At 38.7% G+C, this 24,597-nt stretch overlaps 1 protein-coding gene and 1 long non-coding RNA gene across 3 annotated transcripts in view; one reads left to right on the forward strand and one right to left on the reverse strand.

The window, feature by feature from the left end:
- LOC126411109 (uncharacterized) overlaps window positions 1-24,597 on the forward strand; it is a 132,453-nt gene that overhangs the window by 77,507 nt on the left and 30,349 nt on the right. The window lies entirely within an intron of this gene.
- Window positions 1-24,597, reverse strand: part of LOC126411093 (clustered mitochondria protein homolog) — a 369,115-nt gene that overhangs the window by 57,812 nt on the left and 286,706 nt on the right. Inside the window, exons 10-14 of the mRNA XM_050081339.1 lie at window positions 19,786-19,960; window positions 13,687-13,792; window positions 13,459-13,588; window positions 5,862-6,018; window positions 2,992-3,197 (exon numbers count right to left, since the gene is read on the reverse strand). Coding sequence (XP_049937296.1) covers window positions 2,992-3,197; window positions 5,862-6,018; window positions 13,459-13,588; window positions 13,687-13,792; window positions 19,786-19,960 — 774 coding nt within the window. The remainder of the gene's footprint in view (window positions 1-2,991; window positions 3,198-5,861; window positions 6,019-13,458; window positions 13,589-13,686; window positions 13,793-19,785; window positions 19,961-24,597) is intronic.

A 24,597-nucleotide genomic window follows, 5' to 3' on the forward strand; every position in this document is an offset into this window, starting at 1 on the left:
GCTTTCCGTTAGAACGTTCAAAACAGGGTACTAGCACAAACAGGCAGCCTGGGTGGCTGACTAAAGGGATAAGAATATCTTGTAGAACAAAGTGGCAATTATATCAAAACGTTAGAAACAGTCAAAATCTAAATGCAGCAGCCCATTACAAACAGTATTGTAAGGTGCTTAAAAAAGTTATTAGGAAGGCAAAAAGTATGTGGTATGCAGATAGAATAGCTAAGTCTCAGGATAAAATTAAAACCGTATGGTCAGTCGTAAAGGAAGTGGCTGGTCTGCAGAGACAGGTCGAGAATATAGAATCAGTGCGTAGTGGGGATGTCCGTGTTACTGATAAGTCACATATATGTACAGTATTTAATAATCACTTTCTGAATATAGCAGGTGAACTAAATAGAAACCTAGTCCCAACAGGGAATCATATAGCGCTCTTAGAGAAAAGTGTTCCGAGACTGTTACCTGAAATGTTCCTCCATGATACTGACAAGAGGGAGATTGAGTTAATAATTAAATCACTAAAGACCAAGAACTCTCATGGATATGACGGGGTATCTAGCAGAATACTGAAGTATTGTTCCACGTATGTTAGCTCAGTACTTAGCCATATCTGTAACTTTTCCTTTAGGAGTGGTCGGTTTCCTGACCGATTAAAGTACTCGGTAGTGAAGCCACTTTATAAAAAGGGAGACAGGGATAATGTTGACAATTATAGACCTATTTCTATGCCATCGGTGTTTGCTAAAGTTATCGAGAGGGTTGTATATACAAGGTTACTGCAGCATTTAAATTCACATGATTTGCTGTCAAATGTACAGTTTGGTTTTAGAAATGGCTTAACAACTGAAAATGCTATAGTCTCTTTTCTCTGTGAGGTTTTGGATGGATTAAATAAAAGGTTGCGAACGTTAGGTGTTTTCTTTGATTTAACGAAGGCTTTTGACTGTGTTGACCACAAAATATTACTGCAGAAGTTGGAACATTATGGAGTAAGGGGAGTAGCTTACAATTGGTTCGCCTCCTACTTTAAGAACAGAAAGCAAAAGGTAATCCTCCGCAATATTGAGAGTGGTAATGATGTTCAGTCCCAATGGGGCACTGTTAAATGGGGCGTTCCCCAAGGGTCGGTGCTGGGGCCACTGCTGTTTCTTATTTATGTAAATGATATGCCTTCTAGTATTACAGGTGATTCAAAAATATTTCTGTTTGCTGATGACACCACCTTGGTAGTGAAGGATCTTGTGTGTAATATTGAAACATTATCAAATAATGTAGTTCATGATATAAGTTCGTGGCTTGTGGAAAATAATCTGATGCTAAATCACAGTAAGACTCAGTTTTTACAGTTTCTAACCCACAATTCAACAAGAACTGACATTTTAATCAGACAGAATGGGCATGTTATAAGCGAGACGGAACAGTTCAAGTTTCTAGGCGTACGGATAGATAGTAAGCTGTTGTGGAAAGTCCATGTTCAGGATCTTGTTCAGAAACTAAATGCCGCTTTATTTACCATTAGAACAGTATCTGAAATAAGTGACATTTCAACACGAAAAGTAGTATACTTCGCATATTTTCATACGCTTATGTCATATGGTATTATTTTTTGGGGTAATTCTTCTGATTCAAAAAGGGTATTTTTGGCTCAAAAACGGGCTGTTCGAGCTATGTATGGTGTAAGTTCGAAAACCTCTTGTCGACCCCTATTCAATAGTCTGGGAATTTTGACATTGCCCTCACAGTATGTATTTTCTTTAATGTCGTTTGTTGTTAGCAATATTAGCTTATTCCCAAGAGTTAGCAGCTTTCACTCAGTTAATACTAGGCAGAAATCAAATCTGCATGTGGAATGCACTTCCTTGACTCTTGTGCAGAAAGGAGTGCAGTATTCTGCTGCATCCATTTTCAATAAGCTACCACAAGAACTCAAAAATCTTAGCAGTAGCCCACACACTTTTAAGTCTAAACTGAAGAGTTTCCTCATGGCTCACTCCTTCTATTCTGTCGAGGAGCTCCTGGAAGAGCTAAAAAATTAAGCAAATTCCAGTGTTACATTCTTGATTTTCTTTATTTAAACTAACGACTTGTCGCCTGAATATGTTTCTTATATTTCATTTTATCTGTTTCTACAATCGTGTTATAATTTCATGTATTGACTCGTTCCATGACCATGGAGACTTCTCCTAAATGTGGTCCCACGGAACAATAAATAAATAAATAAAATAAATAAATAACAACCCAGAAAAAATGTTGACAAAATAACATGCAAAGTTTTATCAAAGCAAGACTGACATCTCCTTTTTATCAGACTGAAGGCAGCACTTCACATTCATACCATGTTATGTCATGTTAAAAATAATAAAAATTAATTTGATACAAGACTCTCAATAAATATCTTAGGAAGTAAACTTTGAAGATACATATGTCTTCCACAATAACACAATTTTTATAAAAGTTTAAAAACTGAAATTGGAATAGGGACATTCAGTATAGGATGTAATATTAATAAAGTTACGCTGACATAGGATTTTAAGGATATCTGTGCAAGAATGGCTCCAGTTTTTAGTAATCTGTGTTTAAATACATGTTGTGATCTGTAATTTGTTAAATGAGAAGCTTATTGTGCTACAAGAGCCAAATGGCGTGAATGATTAAACTTTTCATCTTGTGTCTAGTCACACATAAAGGGAGGGAAGGAAGAAGAGCATTTAACATCCTTCAACAATGAATTCATCGAAGAGATTGTGTACAAGCTAGGATTCACAAGGATAAGGAAGAGTATCAGCTGTTGTCTTGCTGAAAAAACCATTCTGGCATTTGCGGAAACAAGAACCTCTGGAAACTTAAACCTGATAATTTGAATCCTGCCCTCCTGGATAAGAGTTCACTGTGACATCTAGTTCAGTGGTTCTACACAAACTGTCCCAGTGATGCAGACAACTGTGATAGGAACATTTCATGATAATTTGACACAGCCATTATACGTATACTCACAAGTGTCGGTATTTGTACAGTAAGGAGGAACTCGCAAGCATCCTTGACTAGCTGACGCTCCTTTTTAAGCCTTTCCCCATCTGGATCAATGTGCTGAACTCCAGGAGAATAGACATCAGGGTTGAAGCGGATGTCAAACTCCGTTTCCTTTAGAGACCCAACAGCAAGTGCTGCCTTCCGAACTATCTCCTTTGTGCTCTCCTCCACTACAAAAATCAAAATTTTCACACATTACTACATAAAAAATGTTATTGAAAAAAATTTTAATTAGACGACAACAGTAGGAAACAATTAACCTATATTGTGCTACAATTACCTTTGCTTGTTTTAGATGTTATAACTTCCTTATTTGTATAACAGTAGCAAGCCAGAGAAGCAACTACTGCTAAGGACAATTGCCATGAGAAATGGCCTTTGACACAATTCAAATACCATAAAATTTCTTAATCTCTTTGCATTAATAACGGTTTTTCATTTTAATGACATTCACTATAAGCATTTATGGTTTAGTACAAGTATGTTTTTTAGTAACATGTTACAATTTTTTTTAATTTATCGTTAACAGAAGCAGCAATAGAAATAAAAACTTAAAGCAGTGACATGAAACCAATTTTCCTTATTTTAAGGTATGTTGAAAATTATTAGTGACACCGATTTATTGCGTATAATTAGAATGCTAGATTACATGCATTTTTTAAATGTTTATAAACACATACATCAAAAAAATTTAATTACATACATTTCATATATTGGACTGATGAGTAAGTATAACTGAATGATAATGTGTGATAACAAAAAATGGTCTTTATTTCTTATTCACGTATTACTTACATTTTGCAATTAACTGTCCACAACTTTAATTTTTATTTTAGTATATTATTTGTGTGATGTGGTCTGCTGACTATACAGATAAATGTTGTACAACAAACCTCAAGATCCATCTTCAAATACAGGTCAGATCTAGGAAATCCAGTTTGGAAAAAGTGGCACTGTCATTTTGTCCTGTATTAAACTGAAGGTCACAAGAACGCTACTTCATTAAAGCCTTTCTGGTAGAGCATTGTGGTGGTCAAAGAAACACCCAGGTTTTAAGCAGCCTTACTTATCGTTTTTAATACCAACCAGTATATTTAATACTTGCCATGCCAACCATCCCCCGTAATGTTTTTTAATATTTCATATATGTCTATGCTGGCTCATTTCCTGCTACATATTAACACAACAGCTGTATATCTTTGAACACTATGAATATAAAAGTATAAATGGGAGAAGCAATATTTCTGAAATGATACTTTACATTACTGCCGTGCACTATGATACGTCAACTGTAAAATGCAGCCCCGCCTCCCTCCCTCCCTCCCCCCCTGACTACCAATCCAGGGTTTGTGGCACCTTTCCTGTCCTTTTTTCCAACCTTCAGATGTCTTACCTTTCCTTTTCTGTTTCTGATCATTCTCAGTTTGATAAAATTTTTATAAGTTATGAAAGTTAAGAGTGTATCTGAGCTGCCAGAAACTCTGGTTCGTGGGCTGTGAGTAAATACTCCTCTTCTGATGCACCTACTCCCTACCCCCCCCCCTCTCCCTCCATCCCTCTCCCTCGCTCTCCCAAGCTAAAAGACTTTCCAGTTTACAAGTCGTACTGAAAATATGAATCACTTTCTCCACCATGCTTTTGACTACCTCTGCTCATGCCCTGAAATGAGGAATGTCCGACCCACTACCCTCCTCACCCCACCCACAGTGATATTCTGTCTCCTACCGAACCTACACAATATCCTTGTCTATCCCCACACAGCCCCTGCTCCCAACCCCTTGCCTCATGGCTCATATCCCTGTAATAGACCTAGGAGGAGGACTTGTCACATACACCCTCCCACCACCTCCTACTTCAATCCAGTCACAATCATCATCTATCCCATCAAAGACAGGGCTGCCTATGAAACCAGTCACGTGATCTACAAGCTAAGCTGCCATCACTGTGCTGCATTCTATATGGGCATGACAAAGAACAAGCAGTCAGTCTGCATGAATGGCCACTGACAAACTGGACCACCCCATTGCTGAACAATCTGCCCAACATGACGTCCTTCATTTCAGTGACTGCTTCACAGCCTGTGCCATCTGGATCCTTCACACCACACCAGCTTTTCTGAACTGCAGAGATGGGAACTCTCCTTGCAATATATCGTACAGTCCCACAACCCTCCTGGCCTCAACCTTCTTTAACCATTGTCCTTACCCATCTAGTGTTCCCTGTTCCCATTCTAGCACTACACAGCCCTCTTTTCCACCATCACACCCACAGTCTTTTTACTTCTCTCCTTTTTGCTACACCCCCCACCCTGTGCCCTTCGTTTAACCTCCTGTCTGCACCTAGTTGCCCTACTCTCTTTCCACCATGTCCCAGTATGCTCCCACAAGCAGCACTTCAGTGTCCTCCAATGCTACCCTGCTATCTCTCTCCCCCTCCCCACCACACGGTTGCTTCTCTCATCATGTGCTCCCGCTAACAGTCTGGCCTCAGCAGACTGTGGTCTTGTGTGTGTGTGTGTGTGTGTGTGTGTGTGTGTGTGTGTGTCATATATATAATTCCAAGGCCTTGTTAGCCAAAAGCTCATTTTCTCACATTCTTTTTGTTGTACCTACCTACGACTTAGCATCACCACTATATAGTGAGTAGTAACCATCCTTTGCATAATATTGTTGAAAAAAAAAAATTAATTAAGCCGTTTGACTCCCATATTACACCAGAGCAGCATACTGAACTAGAATCAATTTTATTTACTTTTACTTCATCTACCCACCTCTAGCACATGTAAACAAAAACAGTATAAAAATTTGTCATTTATAAGTACAGTGTGAGCTTACATTCTTGTTTCTCTCCATTTGAGATAGAATCAGTAATACTCTCAACTATTTTCTTTGCTTCATCAGCTTCCATTTGATTCTCGGTTGAAGCCACTACATCAGTTTCTGGACTTTTCCTCGTACTTTCGGTTTTTGATTTGTCTACTGAGTCTTTATCCTGCACAAGAAAATCTTCATGTGAACACTAATCTTACATAGCTTTGAGCATGATATTTAGACATACACAAAAACATTTAAATTAAAAAGCTGTTGAATGAAAGTATATATACATATTTAAAAATCCCGTTACATACTCAAAAAATACCTAAATCTCATCACAGGCTAAAACCATGAAAAAGGTGGTAGTTCTGGGGACTGTCTTAACTGCTGTTATGGGCAGATGCAGGTAAGGTACATAATACTATTATTTTATCTACTCTCACAGTACTTCATCAGTAATCAGAGAAAAATAATGCAAGAGACATGTTTAATCATGAATATTCATCAAGTGGTTAAGTGCAAAGAACCTGCAAAATAGCCATCGGAATACTTGGCTATGTTAACATTCTAGCTGTTGAGAATGTGCTAGTCATAGAATAGTGAGCTGTTGTTTTGACTCTCGCACAAAAAAATCACTAATATTATTAAATTTGTTTTATTTGTTTTAGTCATCATTGTTGTTGTCTTCAGTCCAGAAGACTGGTTTGATGCAGTTCCCCACGCTACTCTATCCTGTGAAAGATTCTTTATCTCTAAGTTACTTAGAGTATTCATCTCTTGGTCTCCCTCTACGATTTTTACTCCTCACACTTCTCTCCAGCAGTAAATCAGTGATCTCTTTATGTCTCAGAATATGTAATACCGACCAATCCTTTGCTCCGCAGGTCTATTCAGTACTGCCTCATTAGTTATGTGATCTACGCACCTAATTGTCAAACTTTCTTCTGTAGCACCACATTTCAAAAGATTGTATTTTCTTTTTGTCTAATCTGTTTATCACCCATATTTCCCTCCCAGACATGGCTAAATTCCAACAAATATTTTCAGAAAAGGCTTCTTGATGCTTAAATCTATACTCAATGTTAACAAATTTCTCTTCTTCAGAAACGTTTTTGTTGCCATCGCCAGTCTACATTTTATATTCCCTCTACTTAATTCCTCATCAGTTGCTTGGCTCCCCAAATAGCAAAACTCGTCCAATACTTTTAGCGTCACATTTCCTAATCTAATTTCCTCAGCATTAACTTTTTACATTTGGCTACATTCCACTACCCTTGTTTTGCTTTTGTTGATGTTCATCTTATATCATCCTTTCAAGACACTGTCCCATTCCGTTCAATTGCTCTTAAAAATTCATTGTTCTCTCATAGAAAATTACAACGTCATCAGCCAACATCGAGGGTTTCAGTTCTTCTCTCTGGACTTTAATTCCTACTCCAAATTTTTATTTTGTTTCCTTTACTTCTTGCTCAATGTACAGATAGGATTGTAGCCTATTACCCTATGTTACTCTATTTCACTTCCTTCTCAACCACTGCTTTCCTCTCATGCCCCTCAACTCTTATAACTGCTGTCTGGTTTCTGTACAAGTTGTAAACAACCTTTTGCTCCCTATATTTTGTCCCCGATACCCTCAGAATTCCAAAGAGAGCACTCCAGTCAACATTGTCCAAAGCTTTCTCAAAGTCTACAAATGCTATAAAGGTAGGTTTGCCTTTCCTTCATCTGTTTTCTACGATAAGTGTTAGGGTCAGAATTGCCTCTCATGTTCCTACATTTCTCCAGAACCCAAACTGATCTTCCCTGATGTTGGTTCCTGCCAGTTTCTCCATTCTTCTGTACAGAATTTGTGTTAGTATTTTGCAACCATGACTTATTAAACTAACAGTTTGGTAACAGTCACACCTTCCAGCACCTGCTTCCTTTGGAATTTGAACATATTCTGTTTGAAATCTGAGGTTATTATGCTTGTTTCATACATTTTGCTCACCAGATGGAAGAGTTTTGTCACGGCTGGCTCTCCAAAGGCTATCAGTAGTGCTAACAGGAAATTATTTACTCCCAGGGCCTTGTTTTGACTTGGGTCTTTCATTGCTCTGTCAAATTCTCCTTCCAGTTTCATATCTCCCACCTCATCTTCATATATGTTCTCTTCCATTTCTATAATACTGCCCTAAAGTACATCTTCCTTGTATAGACACCTTATGTACTCTTTCCACCTTTCAGTTTTACCTTCTGTGCTTAGGACTGGTTTTCCATCTGTGCTTTTGAGATTCATACAGGTAGTTTTCTCCAAAATCCTCTTTAATTTACCCGTAGGCTGTATTTCTCTTTCCCCCGTGGTATATGCTTCTAAATATTAAAATTTGTTCTTTAGCTATTCCTGCTTAGCCATTTTGCACTTCATGTCAATCTTATTTTGACATTTGTATTCCCTTTTGCCTGCTTCATTTACTGCATTTTTATATTGTCTCCTTTCATCAGTTAAATTCAATATCTGTTGTGTTACCCAAGGATTTCTACTACGCCTTGTCTTTTTACCCATTTGATCCAACACTGCCTTCACTATTTCATCTCTGAAATATACCCGATCTTCCTTCTACTATATTCCTTTTCCTGCTCTTGTCAATTGTACCCTAACACTCCCTTTGAAACACACTACAACCTCTGGTTGTTTCAGTTTATCCATGTCTCATCTCCTTAATATTCTACCTTTTTGCTGTTTCTTTAGTTTTAATCTACAGTCTGTAACCAATAAATTGTGATCCAAGTCCACATCTGCCCTTTGAAATGTCTTACAATTTAAAATCTGGTTCTAAAATCTCTGTCTTGCTATTATATAATCACTCTAAAATCCTCTGGTGTCTCCAGGTGTCTTCCATGTATACAACCTTCTTTCATGGTTCTTAAACTGTTAGCTGTGATTAAATTACTCTCAGTGTAAAATTCTACCAGGTGGCTTTGTCTTTCATTCTTTTCCCCTACTTCATATTCACCTACTATTTTTCCTTCTCTTCCTTTTCCTACTATTGAATTTTAGACCCCATCACAAATTTTCATCTCCCTCAACTATTTGAATAATTTCTTTTATCTTGTCATGCATTTCATCAATCTCTTCATCTGTGGAGCTAGTTAGCATATAAACTTGTACTACTGTTGTGGGTGTGGGTTTTGTGTCAATATTGTATGAAAAAATGATTCTTTTAATCGTTTATTTGCATATATAATTTTTATTCATTGTTCGGCAGTTGTACCTCTGAATGTCTTGTAAACTGCAATGTTTGCAATGTAGTTTTCTTGTTATTAGTACAAACTAGGCTCTTTTTGGACATCATATTTCTTTAGGGGCCTATTTTAGCATTTGGCTTTAACTTAAAGTTCTTCTTTTTCTTGTGTTGCTTTACTACTGTGCCTAAACATTTATCCACAATACAGAAGACAATTTGTGACAATCTTACACTAATCTTTGCATTGTATTTACAGATCATTTGGTCACTCACCCCGTCCCCATATTTTGTGCTGTTATAGAAACGGACAGTTGCCTTTTTCTTCTCGTTTGCTTACTGCCACTTTTGAAAGCAAAGTGCTTAAGAAGAACAACATCCTTATTTTTCTTTCCTTAATATACAACCGAAATCAAGGTACAGGCCTTGTTACCAATCACTAGTCTTCATATCATCAAAAATCTCTCAATATTGTTTATTTTCCTCATTAAAGGCATTTACTTCTCCTGTAGCTTTTTAACTAGATCAAGAGCTGTAAAGAAACTGTTTGTAAGATCTGATACATCTATTATTTGTGTAGCTTTCATGTGCTGGAGTAGCAGTTCAGGAGTGATGGTTATATTATCTCCAGGGTGATAAAACTTAATTTCCAATGAGCTTCTCACAAGCTGTGTCTCAGAGTCAACAGCTAGGGTTGATTTTTTGACAAAAATGAAGAAATTTGCAGAGATGATATTTCTCTCTTGGAACTGAGTCCTTGTTTAATTTAGCCCCCCCCCCCCCCCTCCCCCAACTGCATGACTGAATTCCATCTGCTTAAGTTTCTTTTGTACCAATGAGACCACAGACATACATGATGGTAAACCTTTTTTCCCCCCCAACTCTTGAGTGGCACAGTCCAAGCACTGTTCTTTAGTTCTCAATTAGTTGACTGCCTTTTTTTTTTCTTCTAAAATCTAACAAGTCTTGATTCACTGAGAGTTCTGAAAGCACTGAAAATAGAGTTGTTGACTCATTAGCAGAGCTAAATACTGAGCCATTCTCACACTTTCAGGATGTTCATAACGAATTTACTTACAGACGACAAAAATTGTGTGTTCAAAACTTCTCTCGCTGTTCCAACTTCAGCTGCCTTTGATGCGGAAGCATTTGATTGAACCTTCTCAGAGGGCTGAGTTTTTCCTGAATTGGATCAGTAACTGCATCTTACTCTAAAATTCCATTCAAAAATGTGATTTTAACCTCATTAGTAACCGACACAAAGTCTTTATCACCCCCAGATAACACAGGTCAGAACCAGCTGTAGAATTCTCTGGAAGGCTCAAGATTTCCTCATCAGAAAGTTTATGCTAGTAATGCATGACTGAGGAGTCCTCCTTAAACAAAGAAAATGAGAACAGTGAGATGGGAAGCTAAATTTGCATGCTTCAAGTAATAATGTTTCACGTTTTCTGACTCTCTGTGATTACTAAATGGCATATTCTCATAGATCATTTACTACAGCTGCCAACTGACAGTTGGGATATTCACCACAAAACCACATTCTGTACTGTAGAATTCACAGAAGAAATGAAAGCAAAGCCAAACTGACCCCTTTTGCTGTACATAGAAAGTTTTTGTAAAAACACTACAGTGTGTAAATTTTTAGAAATTGCAGTACATCATTGTGACTGTGTCAGAAAACATAGAACAGGTAAAAGCATTCAAGTATTTGGGAAGTTGGATTACAGAAGACATGGATTGCCAACAAGATATCAAAGTGAGAATGGCTCTGGCAAAAGAGGCATTTCAAAAGCAGAAGAAGACTCCTAACTAGTTATTTAAACAAGGAATTAAGGAAGCAACTGGTTATGTGATTAATATGGAACGTGGCCTTGTTTGGAGCAGAAACAAGGACTTTGAGAAAGCAGGATGAGAAGAGAATTGAAGCTTGTGAAATGTAGATATGGCATAGAATGGAGAACATCAGTTGGATTGATAAGTCAGGAATGAAGAAGTACTGAGGGGAGTTGGAGAAGAACGGAGGATGCTGCTGATGGTGAAGAACAGGAAACTAAACTGGATACGCCACAATCTAATAAGAGATTGCCTTCGAGTAGAGGCAATTGAAGGCTTCATTCCAGGAAAAAGAGGGAAAGGCAGGAGAAGGATCCAGATGCTGGAAGATGTCAGCAGCCCACAAGAAGGGTTCCAAAAAAAGAAGAGGAATGCAGAACACACAAGGATGGAGGTCTATGCATTCAAAACCTGCCGCAATGCAGATAATCCGATGAATGAATGACTGTGACAAGGGAAAAAGTTCTGATATTTATTTGGTGCATTTGTTTAACAGTGGGCCTAGGAGCTTCATCCAAAAAATAGCTGACAGACCTTAGGATCACAAGCTGAGATCTGGTCAGTAGCTCCAGCCATTTAGTCCCATAAATTCTGAGAATGCTTCAGTGACCACTATGGGCCATTACTATAGAAAATCTTGTGTCTCAAACAGGGTGAGGTGGAGGGGTAGAGAAACTTTCAGTCTTATTTATGTCACTGTCAACAGCTCAGTGACTCTACTGTTTGGTGTGTTGTTACCTAAATTGTTTGCAGTCTATCACCACTTTCCATTACAATATTTAAAAGAAAATAAACTTTGCGAATACCCTCAAATGGTGGAAAAAATACACAACAGCCTTACTTCCTGTTGCAGAGTTGTATCATCCAAATGTAACAGGTGTATAGAGACCTAGTTTCTTTGTACATTCATTTGCACCAAGAATCAGCTTCTATGTAGAGATATTCAACTTTTTTCACCTTCTGCCCACTTTGGATCTGTTATAGTAAAATTTTCTAACTGTCCGCCTTTTCCTCAGTAATGGTGATTCTTAAGTAGGAAGTCACTTTACTTTACAAAATCTACAAAGCAGGGTTACAGAAAGTGAAAACATAATCCTAATTACTTACAAAATATTTTATCTCAAAATTTTATGAAAACCTAATGAAAATGTTTTTGAAACCCCCATCATCCACCACAACAGTCTAAATGTCCACTAGTGGGTGGTAGGGATCAGGTTGACCATCATTTTTCTACCTTGTACACGACACATACTGCAAAACTGTGAACTGACGTATCAACAGTATTACAAATGAACTTCATCCGTTATTGTTACCAATACTGAACCAGAAGTATTACATACTGAATGAAGGCCCCTTGCAATAGTGGCTGAAATACTGGTTCATCATTTTGCAGTGTCATGTGGACTAAAACACAGATGAATTTTGTGGAAACCAACTCATTTATTTTTGCTATTCAGTTGTTCTACTTAATTCAAACATATTGTTCATGGGATGATTTGCCTGGCAATATTCCTACACACACTAAATATTATGTGATATTTTAAGAGCCAGAAGTACAGTCACACCATTCTTACATGCAGAAGAGTATATTAGCGAAAAAAAAATGTGGCCATCAAACACACTAAACTGGTCACCAAACACACTAAACATATAATTTATCTCCCTCCTGTCAGTACACGTATAATGACTGAAATAGCATATGGTTCATACTGATGTGTCTCTGGTACATTAATTTTTTTATTGAAATTCACACGTTACAAATAGTTCAACCACAATCTTCTCAAGTTCATTTAACTATTTAAAACCGTTCATTGCCATTGTGTCAAATTTGGTTTCATAAACTTCACAGCACTTACACGAAACAATCCACTGTTTGTCATTGTTGGAAAGGCAGCTTAGTGTATATAGCAGCGTATGTGAACCATGGAGATACTGGCAGGCAAAAATGTTGTACCAACAGGAAAACATGTCAGACTGTCCTCCCTGTACCCCTCCCTCCCACCTAATCCCCAATTTGTGGCAGTAACTGTCTAAATCACAACAATGTGTGCATGAGACAGTACCCCTCCCTCCTACCCAATCCCCAATTTGTGGCAGTAACTATCTAAATCACAACAGTGTGTGCATGAGATAACAAACTATACCTGTTGCTGATAAGCTGCATCGTCACCATGAACAATTACATCTATCTATGATGAGGAATTGAATCATGGAAATATTGAAAGAATTTCGACAACTACATTTAATGAGTTACCCAAAATGCTTACGTGAAGTACAGACATGGAAAAGATACAACACATCCCCATTAAATTGCTTACCAAATGCACATGATGGAATTTAAAATTTTTAAGTTGTTCTAACGTGCTTTGTAATACTCCTTGAATATTTTAGAAGAAACAGGCAGGTATAAATCAGTTTCTGAGGGCATTATCTCTGAAAAAAGATCTTCAAAATAATGAACTGTATAAACATTATTCAGTTACCTGCATTACACTACTTATCTGGAACATTAAGAGGAATGTAGTGTTAATTAGTAAATTAATAAGAAAGCTTCTCACTTTGCCTTCTTGTTCCACGGCATTATCCCTCTCCTGGCTGCTACGTAAAGCTTCACGCTCACGCTGTTTCTTTACACCTAGCTGCTGGAGGTGTAACGCAGCATACTTTATGAACATCATGTATCGTGACCTGCCAATAAAATTATTTTGTTTCAGTTATGCATATGGTTGAGATTAAAATATTTTGAGCCTACAGGACAGTTAATAGTAGAAAAATTTGTTACTTACTCTACAAACGAGTCAATCAGCTCCTGACGCAAGCAACATAACTTATGTTTGTGTTCAACTGGAAATCCCAAGGCTTGCACTTCCTTAGAAAGCTCCTCTCCTTCCACTAAAGTGAAGAAAAAGATAATGTATCTACTATTGCTTGCTTAGTACTTACTCTTTTACACACACACACACACACACACACACACACACATTATTTCAAGCTATAGAAATGGATTCAGAAGAAAGGACCATTGGTGTAGGAAGGCACAATATATGGAGACTGTGAATCACTGTCCAGCAACATAACATTCACTCACTTCAAGAGCAAACTATTGTTAAGGGGAGTACATAGGCACGGAAACCTTGCTAAAATATGGGAGCGGGAAAAGGAATGTAGAAAATTGTAAGGGAAAAGGAGTAATCCAGTGGAAGATGGATCCTTGCAGATTCATGCCAGAAGAATCAGGAACCAAATGATATGTCCAGTTCCCATTAACACAGTTCAGAACAGCAGAGGGGGCTGGGAGGGGTGGGATTCAGAATGAGCAGGTTGTGAAGCTACCATTGGAGTCCACAATAATTTAGCTGAACCAGCTTTCTTTGTAATTAGATGTCTTGAAGCCTCTTCCATAGAGATGACTAGTTATATCCTTCCCCACAATTACCTCTTCTTTTAAAGCAAGATACGCAAACAGATCTGTGGCACAATCATGATTAACTTACAAAGTACCCTCAAGTGCTGCTTACAGGAATCATTCCTAATCAACTGAAAACCTAAACCCCTCAGACAGATTCAATTTGCTGACCACCAACTCCTTAACACCAAAATGTCTCTCCTGCACCAGCTTGGCACCACATTTGCATTGTGGAACATACTGGCAGAGGAACTGCTTGAGAGAGAAGGAGCAATGCAATGAAAAATGGGTCCTTGCAGATTCCGGCCGGGAGAATTAGAGAACCAAATGGTGTGTCCAGTTCCCACTAACCCAGTTCAGAAATGCAGAGGAGGCTGAGAGGGGAGCAGACAAGGGTGGGATTTCATTTAGCCTTCCACTACTTTTCATCCAACACTAAGCTATTTCAATATAGTGTGTACAAGTCATGATAGTAGAAAACAGAATATGTTTTATAAGCTTCTGTTAATCTGATGTCACAAGATCTGTGCAAAATACATCATGTTTTATCCTATGGAGGTATCTACTAACTGACCAGTGAGGTGTATATATATGTAACACGGTTATATTAAAGTTAAATCCATTTGGTGATTGCATGTTTCTATTGGTATGTTATTCTATTCAGTACCTGGGATGGAACACATACTTTTGTCTGATAGTTATGAATAACAATTGTAAATTTTGGACAATGTATGGGATTATCAAAAAATGAAATAAATAGGACTATGAGTAGATATAGAGAACTGATTGTCTGAAGGCAACTGGATGGAGAATTATTATTGTGTTCTAAGTGAGGGCTTATCTGCATGTTGTAATGAATTGATGCCTGTATAAAGGGATGCCCCCTCTAACATCACCTTTCTTTAGCAGAAGTTATCGATACCAAAAATACTTCCTATCTTTTAAACAGGTTAATATTATCTCAGCTGTTTAACTAAAAGAATGTCATATGATTCTGTAAACAATTTCAGACTAAAATGTGTAAAAGAAATATTTTATTACTTTACTACATTCGATATGTATTAACTCTGTACACAGAGTTAAAATTACTTTTGTTTTGGAAACTTTTGATATTATGAAATATCTGGCATACTTAAAATTCCTATTATTAATTGCAAAATCTAATGCTAATTATTGAATTTATTTCTTGATTCATTTATAAAATAATGACATAACTTTGTGAAGATTCTTCTTTTGTCAAAAAAGTTTGTAAACTCTCGTTTTGTAAACTCTTTGGAATATTGTTAGTACTGCAGAATGAGAAATAGTGCGTATGCCTCTGATGTGATTGGACATGTTTTTAATTTTGGCAATAACAACGTAATTTTATGGAAGTGGAAATTGTAAAGACAGGGCGATAAAGAAGAATGTGACATCATAATAAAGAAAACAAAACAGTAATTACACAGCAGGCTTATTTGATAGTTATCATGTCATCTGGAACCTACAAAGTCAAAAATTTCAGCCTCAAGAATCTACCCCTAGACGTGATGAACTGCAGCCAACTATGAGAAAATGAACATAAGAAAAAAAATTTATTTGTACATCTTACTCCTCTCGCAGCTTATTAAAAGAAGTAAAATATTATGAAGAAGAGATGTGGGGGAGGGCAACACTACACCTGCCAATGAAGAATACATCTTGAAGAGATACTTAGCAAAGACAAATATTGCAGACATATGTCCTGGGGGGAAAAAATAAGAGGAATGGCTTTGACAATGTTCATTTGCCAAGAACAACTGTTATTCAATCAATGCAATGGATGGAAGTCATGGCTGACAGAAAAGTTTGGCAATCTAATTCCCAAAAGGAATAACCACCAGTTCTACATCCACATCGCTACTCTACAATTCACACTGAAACGTGTGGCAGATGATTCACAGAACTACATTCAGAGTATTTCTCTATCATTCCACACTCTAATAGCATATGGGAAACGTGAGCATCTACATCTTTCCACGATAGTTCTGTCTCCTCTTAATGCATTATTATAGTCATTTCTCCCTATGTACATGGAATTACACAAAACGTTACAGCATTTGGAGGAAAAAGATGGTTACAATGTGCTCCAAACTGCCAATAAAGCTTTTAAGAGATTTGGGCTTAAGATACGTTTTGATTATCTTGCAATTGTACTGATAGTGTCCCTGCAATAGTTCGTGATTCAGTACAATAGTCCATGAAAATGCAACAGAAGTAGAGATACAATCAGAAAATTCAACGGTTTTTCATTATGAACAAAACGTGTGTGCAACAGAGCAAATATATTAAATTCACAAGTATTATGAAATTTGTAGTTAAATTCAATGTTATGAAGTTATGTGCACATAATCACTGGCAATTTAAGTGGTATTTGGTATAACTAATTTCAGATCCCTAAGATGTGCCTTCTTAACGAAAAGTGAGGTGGTAGTGAGGATGTTAAAACAGATATTATCTTTGAAACAAATTCTCAGATTTTATTGACATAAAAGGAAATACAAATAAATCTATTTAAATTCTGTAGCAATCACTAAATATTTCGGTGAACTACACCTTAAACTGCAGCAATAACAGCAGCTGGTTCACGAAATGTACGGAAAAAAAAAAAATCATAACAAACTAAGTTTGTTGGAAAGAAATCCTTAACACCCAACTTCAAAGTGTAAAATGTGTTTAACAGCATTTCCTGATCAGCTTGTCAACATGCTTTCTGTTTTAGTTTGTCATATTACTGGACAAAATGAAATTTAAATGTAGTTTATAACTATTAACACCTGTTTGATAATATCAAGTCTTTTTATCCATTTTCAACTGAATTACATTAGTCTCAGTTTGCCTGAGACAGACTGATTGCTTTTATCAGTTGCAGGCTGTAGAGAAGACAAAACACTCTACATGGTTACTATTGTTCAATTTTCAAGACTAACAGTGTCTATTTCCACCAACATAAAACTCAATCTCATTTAAAGATCTTGTTCATTGCATTAATATAGGTCTGTGTAACAAACTTATGCCTTGTCCAAGTACAACAGAAACAAGAATGCAGAAAAATCTTAACACAATTACCTGCCGATACAGATTAACAAGCCTTCCACTATCTCACAAAACAGGGAGGTTAGCCAGGCCAGGATCAAATACACACAGCACATTAATGTCCTTTTGTCTGGTGCACTGGCCAGCCTAAGCTCTCCACCTCTGAAAATATGATGCGCTAATAATTAACATAAATGCTAGGAAAGAGACACTGATGATGGTGATAAACTTTGGTGTGTAGCAAAAAATCCAGTTATAGTACTTTGGAATATAATTATCAATAACTTACACTGGGTACTCCATGCTTATTATTACAAACTTCTAAATGTTGTGGAAGAGGTTTGCATAGGAACCTCAGTCCAGAAATTGTCTATTTCCATACTAAAAGAAAACAAAACTCACTTATATTCTTAAATTTAATGGTACTATTGAGGTTTCTGATACACCTGTCACGTTCGGTACGTTGCCACATTGCATGCCAACATGCTTGTTTAGAAGGTGTTTCACTGATTAAGTTGTAAGTTGCTAATGAAAGCAGTTCAGTACTGTAGTTAGTAAGCCTGAATACATTATCGGAATACAATGAGATGTTAATTTACAGTAAAGCATAAAATAATCAGATAGAAGTTCACTGTCCATAAAAAATGTTGTCTGTATTGCTTTAGACAATCTTTTAAAATTTTTTGCCAGAGTAGAACAACTATGTGAAGCAACTGAAGGGGGCATGTATTTGAGTACCTAAGACTGGCCATTGTGGGGCTCCATGAGCAGTGTTTTTCATAAGGCCTGTTCAATCTGAGAAAGATCCAGATGCAGAGATTATAGATGCAGAATAAATAATGCACCATGTACCGTATACCTGCACCCTTAGCTGAGTTCACTAATGAATACTTGTAGAATGCCATTTGGTTCTGAAGTTTGAATCCAGGTAGTAGATGAAATTTTCATAAGTAATATTTGGCCAGCTAGAGGAGAAGATGTAGATGTGCCACAGCATTCGATTAAATCTGTCACTGTATCTGCCATTTTCTCTCACTTTTACTCTGTGGAGTAATAAACTAATCACAGAATTTCATTTCAAAAGCCAAGTAGATTTTTCACACTATACTTCGAGAATGTAGCACTAAGACTACGTACAGACATTTATTGTTGGTTCAGTTACATTGAACCATGACTTAAGTGTGTGCCAAGTTTCACATTCATCATGTTTTGAACTATAAGTTTTCCCGTAAGTGAAAGGAAGATGAGGATGATGACGATGATGATGAATACTGGTTCGTGGAGTGCTCAACTGCGCAGTCATTAGCACCTGTAGAAAAGTCTCAATTTTTACGCAATCCAATCTAGCCTGTCATGAATAATGATGACGATGATGATGATGATGATGATGATGAAATGATGATAACACAAACATCCAGTCTCTGGGCAGAGGAAATCCCCAACCCAGCCGGCATAAGTGAAACGGGGGGGAGGTGGAGGAGGAGTGTTTGATGCACAAGAAAAACACAACTTTCATGGCATTTTCATTTTTCACACATTACAGAACAAGACAAACTGATCAGCCAGAACATCATCACCACCGACCTACTATCAATATAAATCCATCAAGGCAATAGCAGCATTACCTGGTGTGGAATGACTGCTAGTCAGACATGCACAGCGCATGTAGTATTGGTGACTGTACTGTCCATGTGTAGCAAGCTGTCCATGTGTAGAATGGGGAAAGTGGGCGATCTGAGTCTGAGTGATTGAGTGAGGGCAGATTGCTGTGGGATGGAGACAAGATGGCAGTGGCTGCATTATGCTCTGGAGAACATTCACATAGATATCCACGAGTGCAGTGGAGCCCAAGCAAGGGATCACGAAAGCCAAGTGGTATTGTACACTGGTTGCAGACCATGTACACCCGTTCATGGTAATATGTTTCCAGATGGCAATGGCATTTTTCAACAAGATAACGCACCGTGTCACAAAGCCAGGAGTGTCATGGAGTAGTTCGAGGAACACAGTGGTGAGTTTAATTCATGTTGTAGCCCCCCCCCCCCCCAACTTGCTACATCTGAACCCGATTGAGTTTATCTCGCATGTAATTGCATGTTGCATTAGAGCTCATTGCCCCCTCCCTGGAAATTACAGAAATGGGTAACTTTGTGTGCAGATGTGGTGCCAACTCCCTCCAGCGACCTACCAAGGCCTCATTGCTTCCATTCCATGACACGTCTCCGGTGTTATCCATGCCACAGGTAGACAGACGTACCAGCTATTAGATAGGTCGTCCTAATATTCTGGCTGATCAGTGTACACTAACATTTAACTGTTACATCAACCTTTTGCAATCTAATGTATAATTAATTATTGCATAAGATACGTTATAGCCAGTCAGATGAAACTAGAACAAATGAAGGGACATGCAATTTAGACTCACATTTGAGGAAGTTGACATCGGGAGGAAATGTTCGAAGGAGATCGAGAATGTAGTGACGTCCATCGTTGCCCACAATTCCTTTGCATTCCACTGAAGAGCACAGCTCTATTTCCTCATGCTTGTCATTGTATACTTTATGTGGCAGGATCTTCAATTGCTGTCCAGCCTTGTTTAGCTGCGAAATAAAAATACCAAATGATATTAACAGAATACAGTAATATAAATGGACAGCTAAGTCTTCAAGTCTCAATACAACTCCCCCTCTAATGAAAGCGTAACTTTGGTTTCTTGTATTATATGTACATTTGCATTGCAGATGCCTCTAAAATAACATTAATTTGAATAAGAAAAATTAAATAAAAAGTTGTTTATATGATAGTAAAGAAGGGTTTAATAATAGTCCGAATGACACTGTTGGCCACAAAATACCAGTAAACAAATCAGATGTACTATATATAAAATGAATAGCTAATGATTGGTTGAAATCATACCTAGAAAAATCTAGTGCAAAATGTAGGGAGAGCACACACTTCAGATTATGCTAAATTTTTTTGTTGAAAGAAATTTCTCAGGGTATTACATGAAAAGCAGTTATTTTCTTAATATATATCTGTAACTCTCAAGAAAATATAAGACATGAAGAAAAAATTCTCTTTCTCAATCACTGCAGTATGGAGTCACTTATGAAACAGCAGAATTCTTAAAGAGATAGCAAATGAAATCCTGAATTATGTGTGGGCAGTATGTAATAAATTAATATTGAACATAAAGAAAACAAATTACATATACTTCAGCTTACAGTAGAAAAGTTACTCTTGTCACATTAAACATGAACAGAAGTCCACATACTGTGTAGCAATATTTTTAGAGCTGAATATTTATCATCAGTTGACATCGAATGAAAACATGAAGATACTGGCAAAGAGAATGTCATCTGTGTGTTATGCTGGTGAAGGTACTATCATTAGTGTGGAAAAACCAGAGCCTTGTGGTGAGATACAATTACTATGTACACTCAGCTCTTAGCTATGAGATTCTTTTGTGACCAAATAAACAAAAATATATCTAAAGACAAAGATTCTGTAACTTACCAGACGAAAGCGTTGGTACATTGATAGAGACAAAAAACACAAAAACACACACACAAATTTCAAGCTTTCGCAACCCACAGTTGCTTCATCAGGAAAGAGGGAAGGAGAGGGATAGACGAAAGGATGTGGGTTTTAAGGGAGAGGATATGGAGTCATTCTAATCCCGGGAGCGGAAAGACTTACCTTGGGGGAGAAAGGGACAGGTACACACACACACACACAAAATATATATATATATATATATATATATATATATATATATATATATATATATATATATATATATATATATATTACATTTTTTTTTTAAAACAAAGATGATGTGACTTACCATACGAAAGCGCTGGCAGGTCGATAGAAACACAAACAGACACATACATACACACAAAATTCAAGCTTTCGCAACAAACTGTTGCCTCATCGGGAAAGAGGGAAGGAGAGGGAAAGACAAAAAGACAAAAGGAAGTGGGTTTTAAGGGAGAGGGTAAGGAGTCATTCCAATCCCGAGAGCGGAAAGACTTACCTTAGGGGGAAAAAAGGACGGGTATACACTCGCGCGCACACACACACACACACACACACACACACACACACACACACACACATATACAGACACAAGCAGACATATTTAAAGACAAAGAGTTTGGGCAGAGATGTCAGTCGAGGCGGAAGTGCAGAGGCAAAGATGATGTTGAATGACAGGTGAGGTATGAGTGGCGGCAACTTGAAACTAGCGGAGATTGAGGCCTGGTGGGTAACGGGAAGAGAGGATATATTGAAGAGCAAGTTCCCATCTCCAGAGTTCGGATAGGTTGGTGTTGGTGGGAAGTATCCAGATAACCCGGACGGCGTAACACTGTGCCAAGATGTGCTAGCCGTGCACCAAGGCATGTTTAGCCACAGGGTGATCCTCATTACCAACAAACACTGTCTGCCTGTGTCCATTCATGCGAATGGACAGTTTGTTGCTGGTCATTCCCACATAGAATGCATCACAGTGTAGGCAGGTCAGTTGGTAAATCACGTGGGTGCTTTCACATGTGGCTCTGCCTTTGATCGTGTACACCTTACGGGTTACAGGACTGGAGGAGGTGGTGGTGGGAGGGTGCATGGGACAGGTTTTACACCGGGGGCGGTTACAAGGATAGGAGCCAGAGGGTAGGGTAGGTGGTTTGGGGATTTCATAGGGATGAACTAACAGGTTACGAAGGTTAGGTGGATGGTGGAAAGACACTCTTGGTGGAGTGGGGAGGATTTCATGAAGGATGGATCTCATTTCAGGGCAGGATTTGAGGAAGTTGTATCCCTGCTGGAGAGCCACATTCAGAGTCTGGTCCAGTCCCGGAAAGTATCCTGTCACAAGTGGGGCACTTTTGTGGTTCTTCTGTGGGGGATTCTGGGTTTGAGGGGATGAGGAAGTGGCTCTGGTTATTTGCTTCTGTACCAGGTCGGGAGGGTAGTTTCGGGATGCGAAAGCTGTTGTCAGGTTGTTGGTGTAATGGTTCAGGGATTCCGGACTGGAGCAGATTCGTTTGCCACGAAGACCTAGGCTGTAGGGAAGGGACCGTTTGATGTGGAATGGGTGGCAGCTGTCATAATGGAGATACTGTTGCTTGTTGGTGGGTTTGATGTGGACGGACGTGTGAAGCTGGCCATTGGACAGGTGGAGGTCAACATCAAGGAAAGTGGCATGGGATTTGGAGTAGGACCAGGTGAATCTGATGGAACCAAAGGAGTTGAGGTTGGAGAGGAAATTCTGGAGTTCTTCTTCACTGTGAGTCCAGATCATGAAGATGTCATCAATAAATCTGTACCAAACTTTGGGTTGGCAGGCCTGGGTAACCAAGAAGGCTTCCTCTAAGCGACCCATGAATAGGTTGGTGTACAAGGGGGCCATCCTGGTACCCATGGCTGTTCCCTTTAATTGTTGGTACGTCTGGCCTTCAAAAGTGAAGAAGTTGTGGGTCAGGATGAAGCTGGCTAAGGTGATGAGGAAAGAGGTTTTAGGTAGGGTGGCAGGTGATCGGCGTGAAAGGAAATGCTCCATCGCAGCGAGGCCCTGGACGTGCGGAATATTTGTGTATAGAGGGAAACATTCGACGTAGGAAAAATATATCTAAAAACAAAGATGATGTGACTTACCAAATGAAAGTGCTGGCAGGTCGACAGACACACAAACAAACACAAACATACACACAAAATTCAAGCTTTCGCAACAAACTGTTGCCTCTCCTTCCCTCTTTCCTGATGAGGCAACAGTTTGTTGCGAAAGCTTGAATTTTGTGTGTATGTTTGTGTGTCTATCGACCTGCCAGCGCTTTCGTTCGGTAAGTCACCTCATCTTTGTTTTTATATATATATTTTTTCCCACGTGGAATGTTTCCCTCTATTGGCAAAGAGTTTGGGCAGAGATGTCAGTCGAGGCGGAAGTGCAGAGGCAAAGATGTTATTGAATGACAGGTGAGGTATGAGCGGCAGCAACTTGAAATTAGCGGAGATTGAGGCCTGGTGGGTAACGGGAAGAGAGGATATATTGAAGGGCAAGTTCCCATCTCCGGAGTTCTGATAGGTTGGTGTCAGTGGGAAGTATCCAGATAACCTGGACGGTGTAACAATGTGCCAAGATGTGCTGGCCGTGCACCAAGGCATGTTTAGCCACAGGGTGATTCTCATTACCAACAAACACTGTCTGCCTGTGTCCGTTCACGCGAATGGACAGTTTGTTGCTGGTCATTCCCACATAGAAAGCTTAACAGTGTAGACAGGTCAGTTGGTAAATCACGTGGGTGCTTTCACACGTGGCTCTGCCTTTGATCGTGTACACCTTTCGGGTTACAGGACTGGAGTAGGTGGTGGTGGTGGTGTTGGTGGTGGGAGGGTGCATGGGACAGGTTGTACACCGGGGGCGTTTACAAGGGTAGGAGCCAGAGGGTAGGGAAATTGGTTTGGGAATTTCATAGGGATGAAACAAGAGGTTACGAAGGTTAGGTGGACGGTGGAAAGACACTCTTGGCGGAGTGTGGAGGATTTCATGAAGGATGGATCTCATTTCAGAGCAGGATTTGAGAAAGGCTTATCCCTGCTGGAGAGCCACATTCAGAGTCTGATCCAGTCCCGGAAAGTATCCTGTACAAGTGGGGCACTTTCGGGGTTCTTCTGTAGGAGGTTCTGGGTTTGGGGGGGGGGGGATGAGGAAGTGGCTCTGGTTATTTGCTTTTGTATCGGGTCGGGAGGGTAGTTGCAGGATGCGAAAGCTTTGTGCCGCAGGGGGGGAGGGGGAGGGGGCGCAAGCTGTTAATTGATGGTACTATCGGGACATGTTGTGATGCCTGTGAGAAAATGTGAGAGGGAAATGGCGTGAAATGTGGTGAGAGAATTCATGGCTCTTTTAACACGATAATACAGCCGCACATCCATCCCTGTTGGTGTGTGACTACTGCACAAAAAATGAAGTCATTGCACTGCCTCATCCTACAGACCTGGCCTCTGCAGACTTTATTTTATTTTCAATATTGACAACCCCGTTGAAAGGACAAAGATTTGTAATGACAGACGAGATAAAAGAAGAGCTGCAGATTGTACTTTGCGGGATCCAGCAAGTGGCATACCGAAACTGCTTACAGAAGGGAAAACAGCGTCGAAGTGATGTATCAATTGTGGAGGACAGAATTCTGAAGGAGACCATGCAAAATAAGTAAAAGGTAGACAAAGAAAAATTTTG

Source organism: Schistocerca serialis, chromosome 1, assembly GCF_023864345.2.
Source record: "Schistocerca serialis cubense isolate TAMUIC-IGC-003099 chromosome 1, iqSchSeri2.2, whole genome shotgun sequence".
Classification (NCBI taxonomy): domain Eukaryota; kingdom Metazoa; phylum Arthropoda; class Insecta; order Orthoptera; family Acrididae; genus Schistocerca; species Schistocerca serialis.